The sequence below is a fragment of the Gastrolobium bilobum genome, unplaced genomic scaffold, assembly GCF_033153095.1.
Source record: "Gastrolobium bilobum isolate Gb01-03AN ecotype WA unplaced genomic scaffold, APGP_CSIRO_Gbil_v1 utg434780, whole genome shotgun sequence".
NCBI lineage: Eukaryota > Viridiplantae > Streptophyta > Magnoliopsida > Fabales > Fabaceae > Gastrolobium > Gastrolobium bilobum.
This window is the reverse complement of record NW_026899704.1, coordinates 1-7,005: the sequence shown is the minus strand read 5'-3', so window position 1 is coordinate 7,005 and position 7,005 is coordinate 1. Positions and strand designations below refer to the sequence as shown.

Genomic DNA, 7,005 nt, shown 5'->3' with positions numbered 1-7,005 from the left:
GAAACTAAAACTTCAAATTACATTCTTCTAAAATTTCAACTTAATTTAAAAGACAACATAATCAAATACATCACTACTAGACTTAGGAAAAATGGCATGAACAAGATGCTAATGAAGCTACTAATAAATACAAATGACATGTTCATGCCCTAAGTCTAGCCTAGGCCACACGGCCAACAAAATGCAAAATAAGTAACGCTCCATCGCTCACTCTGCGGGCCTCTTGCCCGAGGCTCCTGCTCCACTGCTACCTCCTGAAATAAATGCCCCGAGACGGGGTGAGATATACGAATATATCTCAGTAACCAAGAGGTTCTGGAGAAAACTCCACCCAATGGTTCACTTCGATGCATATCAATAGAATACAACCACCACTTGAAAACGGGATATAGCAAGGGATTTAGAGAAGGGGGAATATAAGGAAAACAAAATACGACGATACGGGATTGTAACCCCAATTCCACGTACGCCCTCGGCATATATAAGCCTATGGGTATCATCCAAGGTGTGTTCACAGAAACCACAACCATGATGCCCAAACCAACCAAAACGCCAAAGACATTCCTAGTGTGCTCCTACCCGGATCACACACCATGACCGCAGTCAACTGGAACTCCCTCCTGGAGACCTATCCAGCGGAAGTCCGAAAATGCCCGAAGGCTAATAAAACTGTCTACTGGCCAGAGACTCGGTACCGCAGTACCCATAGCAATAATGCATGCATGCTCATGTGTTCTATACTATTCATACACACTTCCTACCGTTGCCATCAACTGGCAAGGTGGAACAGAAAAGGGGAACAAGCCCCAGTACCAAGAGGTTACCTTAATTCGTGTTTCCACAAGCTCCGCAGCAGCTTATCCCTCAACTCGGTACACAGCGGAATGCCTACACAGAGGACATTCCCAATCACTCTCAGTTCAACCCATACATGTTAATTTATAATTACACATGCAATGAACCAATTTCTTACCTCAATCCACTTGGTCCAAGACCAATGGCAACTCACTGAATCAAGATTCGGGATTCAAGTCGATGTACGGCAACCTATAAAATCACATACAACCATCAGCACGCGTCAAATAACGTCAAAACGTCAAAATCACAAAATCTCCCCATCCACCCTTGATGGTTCGGCCAAATGAGTGTTAATTTGAGATTTATTTTTCTAAATTTTCTTTCCCATTTTATTATGCCTCATTAAGTTGTCAAGAGGCCAATTCAAGTGCCGTTTCGTCATTTTCGCGTCAAATTACATCAGAACGCGAAAACCGCAAAATCCCTCTTTCCTCCTTGAAGGTTCGGCCATCTATGTGTTATTTGGGGATTTATTTTTCTAAATTTTCTTTCTCATTTTAGTACCCATCCTTGGGTTGCCATAAGGCCATTTCAACTGTCGTTTCGCCGTATTACGACATTTACGCATCGTATTGCGAAATATTTCACTCTAGGTTCTTTATGCCAACTAAACCGCTTATTATTTTTCCATTGATTCTAACACTTGCCAACCACCACACAACCCATCTAATTACCTTTTTAACACATAATTCATCACTCAAACAATTTCCAACAACATAAATTTCATAACTTTCCTTTAAAGGCCAAGTTGCATCCTATGGCAATTCTAGGATTTCCATTCACTTCTAATCACTCCACATCTCACACAACCACATTATATCATCATATAATCATACCACAATTCATCAAACAATGCCTCAACACAAAATTCCAAAGTCCCAAAATCATGACCTCAAATTCACTAAGTTAAAATCATCACATTTCACCTAAAATTTTCATTGCATTTCTAGCATTAATACATCATTCTAAGGCATTATCATCTAATACACATTTTCCAATTGAGCTCCCTAACACAACACATCATCAAATCAAGCTTTAGGTTTTCAAAATTTCAATCACAATTAAACCATGTAAATGGGATGGAAACATACTCACAACAAAGGCTAGAAGCTAACCCAAGACTCCTCCAAGCAATGGAAGATCAAAAGCTCCATGAACATCCAATTTTCTTCAAATTTTCGGATCTGATTTTTGCCAAATGCTCCACAAAGAGGCGATTTCAAGGCTTAAGAGTGGTACCAATGTGTTTAGAAGGTCTTTTCCAACAAATTTCAACACAAATTTTGTTGGATTTGGTGGAGAAATGAGTGATTTGTGAAGAAAAGAAAATCAAGAAGAAATGGGCATGGGGGAGGCTGTTCCAGCGTGAAGAAGAAGGAGGGGAGGAGAGAGAAAGTGTGAAGAAATGGTGAGTTTGACTCACTTAAGTCACAGGCGGGTCCCACACGCGTTTTAACTTTAATCAATCACCTAATTTCAACCACAAATTCATGACCTACGTATTTTTCTTGTTCATGTCATATTTTTGTTTCCCCAAAATACTGATAAAATTTTCACGCTTATCGGTACAATTATACCGCAGTATTTTTCCACCGGAAAATCACTATTCATCAATTTTTCCCAAAATGACTCAATTCCATCAAATTTCATCAAAATCATATTTCCTAACTCAAAAAACCATTTATAACTCATATTTGGAACCTAGAGCTCAAAACTCAATCGGCACGTTTTACGGTGCAATCGTAACGCGATATTTTTACCCGCGAAAAACACCACTGATTTTTCTGAAACTTGCCTGTCCACTCAATTTTTCGTTCTGAACCCATTTCCAAGGTTATTTTTACCATCTGAGACCTTCTACTCAATTTTTATCTTCCTAGGGTTGCGTGTTGGCTAATTACCGTTTTGCCCTTTCTTTGTATTTTGGCCTAATCTTTAGGATTTTCACTAATCCATCACTTGACTGCTCACTTAATATTTTAATTACTTGATTTAAAATTGTGATGTGTTATAATCATCATCCAAATCATTTTTCAACATCAATTCCTCAATCTTTCCTCAAAGAATCGAATTTTACCCTATGGCATTCCAAGGAATTTCCATACAACTTTAATCATTCCACACCTCATACAATCCTATTATATCAACATACAATCATACAACAACTCATCAATCCAATCCTAACACATTTTCAAAACTCAAAGTCATGACAACCTCAAAATTTTCTAAGTTAAAAATTCACATTTTTCATCAATAATTTTTATTGCATTTATGGTTACTACACATCATTCTAAGACACATTCATGTACAAACATTTTCCAATTGAGCTCTCTAAACACATCAATCCAACAAGCCCTCTTTAGGGTTCATAAATTCAACCACAAAATCAAACCATTGGAACACAAGGAAACTCACCCAAAAGCTTGGCACAAGGCTCCTCCTAAACATACTCCACCATTGGAGCATCAATCAACACCATTTTCACAAATCTAAAGGAAAGGGCCGCAGCTTTGGGGAGGGTTTTTCTCAAAATCTAGTTGCTTTCAAGGCTTGGGAGTACCACCAATGGATTTAGAAGGCCATTTCCATCAAATTTCAGGACAAGAATCAATGGATTTGGTGAAGAAATGGCTAAGTTATGGTGAAATGAAATCTTGGAGGGGAAGGGCTATGGTGGCTGCGGGTTTGAGCAAGAAGAGGGAGGAAAGTGATGCATGAATAGTGCCAAGCACATGTGGCTTAAGTCACTTAAGTGGGGTGGGTCCCACCGCCACCTCACGCGATTTAAAACTAATCCGAATTTTCCTCCGATTCCACTAAACGTCCGTAAATTCACAACCTATTTAGAAACTCAAATTTTTAATATTAACTATTCCCCATTAATTAGGCTTGATCAGATGAATTAAGAGTCCTCCATTCGTTCGGAGAAAACACTGTTTTAAGCTATTATGCGCGCCATTGGCACGCTTCCCCAAACTGTCTTAATTTCATCGAATATTATAAGAAATCATATTTCCTAACTCATTAGAGACCATTTTTAACTCATATTTGAAACCTAGAGCTCAAAACTCAATCGGCACGTTTTACGGTGCAATCGTACCGCGGTATTTTTACCCGCGAAAAACACTATTCACTGATTTTTCTGAAACTTGCCTGTCCACTCAATTTTTCGTTCTGAACCCATTTCCAGGGTTATTTTTACCATCTGAGACCTTCTACTCAATTTTTATCTTCCTAGGGTTGCGTGTTGGCTAATTACCGTTTTGCCCTTTCTTTGTATTTTGGCCTAATCTTTTGGATTTTCACTAATCCATCACTTGATTGCTCACTTAATATTTTAATTACTTGATTTAAAATTGTGAGGTGTTATACCAATCGTCTGGTTGGTTGATATCTGTTGGATGAAACAAGTTAAGTCGTGAAAAAGAATGTAGGATTGGGTGTCTTGAAGAAGTTTGGTTACTGAAATCAAATTGACACGAAAGGATGGTACATAGAGAACATTTTTAAGAACTAAAGAATCAGAAATTCTTGTTGTGCCTGATTGTGTTGTGGTAATTTGAGTGCCATTTGGAAGTGTGATGTGTATGGGATTTATGGATTGGACATTTGAAAGATTAGAGAAAATATATGTGATGTGATCTGTAGCTCCAGTGTCCAGAATCCAATGGTTTGATTTTATACCTGATACTGTGTTACCTATATTGAAAGCAGATGAGTGGGTTTGAATCATAGTGGATGAGTGAGGCAGCTTTGATCTTTGTAGAAGTTCCAGAATTTCTTGATGTTGTTCTTTTGAGAAGGCAAGATTCAGAGATTCTGGTTCAGCTTCTGGATAAGTATTGTGTACACTATCATCAAATTCTAGTGAAACAAAGTTTGTAGCAGCAGCAGCAGCATATGGTCTTCTGGTTTGGTATCCTGGTGGAAATCCATGCTTGAGATAGCATGTTTCGATGGTATGGTTTGTTCTCTTGCAATATGTGCAAAACTTATTTCCACGACCTCTTCCTTGATTGAAACCTTGGCCTCTTCCTTGATTAAAACCTTGGCCTCTTCCTTGATTGAAACCTTGGTTGAAGTTCTGATTGAAATTTGGGTGATATCGAGTCTGTCCTCTGTCTAGTTGTCCTCTGGAATTTTGTTGTTCAGCAATATTGATGAAAGATTGTGAATCTTGGACTCCTATTTTCAGGCGCCTTTCTTGCTGAAGAATCAATGAGAATACTTTGTTAACACATAGAAGAGGGTCTAATAGCATTACTTTAGCTCTCACATGTTCAAATTGGTCATTTAACCCTTTCAAGAATCTTATTACATAGTCCCTTTCACGAGTATCCTTTACATGTGTTGCTGCTCCACATGCGCAAGATGGTAAAATTGCCTGTAAGCTTTCTAATTCATCCCATAAAATCTTTAATTGGGTGAAGTAATCTGAAACACATTTGTCTCCTTGCTGCAATTTGAAAATTTCATCTTGAAGATCAGAAATTCTAAACATATCAGTTTGAGCAAACCTGTCTTTCAAGTTGTTCCATATATCATCTGCTTTCTCCATCCAAAGCACAGATTGTGCAATGGATTCTGAGATGGATCGATTGAGCCAAGAAATTATCATAGTGTTACACCTTTCCCATGAACCAAATAGAGGACTGTCATCATCTGGTTTCTTGATTGTTCCATTAACAAAACCAAGCTTGTTCTTGGATAGGAGTGCCATACGCATTGATCTTTGCCATGTGTGGAAGTTCTTTCCATTCATTGAAGGAGATACTAAGACCAGCGATGGGCTTTCATTGGGATGTAGGTAATAAGGATTGGATTCTGGTGCTGGTGTTGTATTCTGGTTTGGTACTGCTCTTTGAGTTGGTGCTGATGCTGCATCTTCCATTTTCTTGATTGATGAAAAGAAAACAGAAAATTTCGAAAGGAAGAAGAAGGAAAATCTTTTGAGAAGAATTGGGAACAAGATAGGGTGAATACCAGAGCTCTAGATGAGCTCTGATACCATATTGAAAACTAGATAAAAGATGAAAAAGATTGAATGTATTGAATGAATTCTCAAGGTTACATTGCTGATATATATACAACAGCAATCAAACTAAAGCACGGAAGCAAAGACTCTTCAACTGTAAATAACAGAAATAACTAACATCTAACTAACAGACTTCTAACTAACTGAATTAATTACAAGCTACTGTATATATTAACAAAAAGAACAAGAAGTTAAACGACGTTGCGCCCGGCACATGGAGAGAAAATAAATAAGTGTATTGTATTGATTCAAATAAGGTTGCTGGAGCCTGGAGACAAATTAATACCCGTATTTAAATAAATAAGTGTATTGTATTGATTCAAATAAGGTTGCTGGGGACAAATTAATACCCCTACGTTGATAAAACTGTTGGTCATAGATGAGGCAAGAATCAATTATCCTGATCTGTAGGTAGAAGTCCCAAAAACTAGTTTTTATTACTAATATTTAGACAAAAGTGGGCTCGTTCAAACAAAATCAAAAGCATGCAATAATTGACGTATGAAAGTTGAACAAGTGAGGATACAAAATGTGTTAGATTTTTTTTAATATTATTTTTGAAAGGGGATTAAAATCCTAATTCTAAATCCGTCTTGAACTCCAAATTAGTTGGGAACCTATAAGATTACCGGAGGATAATGTTAAAAAAAACAAAAATCAGAAACATGCAACTTTTTATTAAAAAAAAAAACAAGTGTTAAGATCGATCTCTTTTTTGATTAATTTGAAAAAATTAATAAAATAAAATGAAAGATAAAAGCATTCCACATAATAAAAATATTTTATTTAACATTTATTATAACTAAAGAATTTTTATTTATTTCCAAAAAAAGAGAGAGCAAGTAATCTTGCCACGTCATATCCTTTGTAGGTTGTTCCTTTAGCCCCCATTTGATAATGGATCATGCTAGAATCCCAGAAAGTAGAAACAAGTGTTGGAGTCAATTCTTTGCCTCAGGTGCGTGGAGTATGGTTACATTTGGTTTGGAATATCACTCTATTCAATAAAAATAAAAGGGTTTGATGAAATAGTCATGGACTATCATATATTCGTATTAACAAAATTACTCTTATTAAATAGCTTAAGGCAGGTATTCTTATACTAGAATAAA

At 36.9% G+C, this 7,005-nt stretch overlaps 1 protein-coding gene and 1 long non-coding RNA gene across 2 annotated transcripts; both read right to left on the bottom strand.

Moving 5' to 3' along the window:
* Nucleotides 1-205: 205 nt before the first annotated feature.
* On the bottom strand, nucleotides 206-2,352 carry LOC133292794 (uncharacterized). Its single transcript, XR_009748972.1, has 4 exons — nucleotides 1,950-2,352; nucleotides 974-1,047; nucleotides 825-888; nucleotides 206-254 (listed from the first exon to the last, which is right to left on the bottom strand). It is a non-coding gene; the product is annotated as an uncharacterized LOC133292794 (long non-coding RNA).
* A 1,856-nt stretch (nucleotides 2,353-4,208) lies between these two features.
* On the bottom strand, nucleotides 4,209-5,749 carry LOC133292795 (uncharacterized). The gene is made up of 2 exons (XM_061491247.1): nucleotides 4,543-5,749; nucleotides 4,209-4,252 (listed from the first exon to the last, which is right to left on the bottom strand). The coding sequence occupies exons 1-2, from the start codon at nucleotides 5,747-5,749 to the stop codon at nucleotides 4,209-4,211; spliced, it is 1,251 nt and encodes a 416-aa protein (XP_061347231.1).
* Between the last annotated feature and the right edge of the window lie 1,256 nt (nucleotides 5,750-7,005).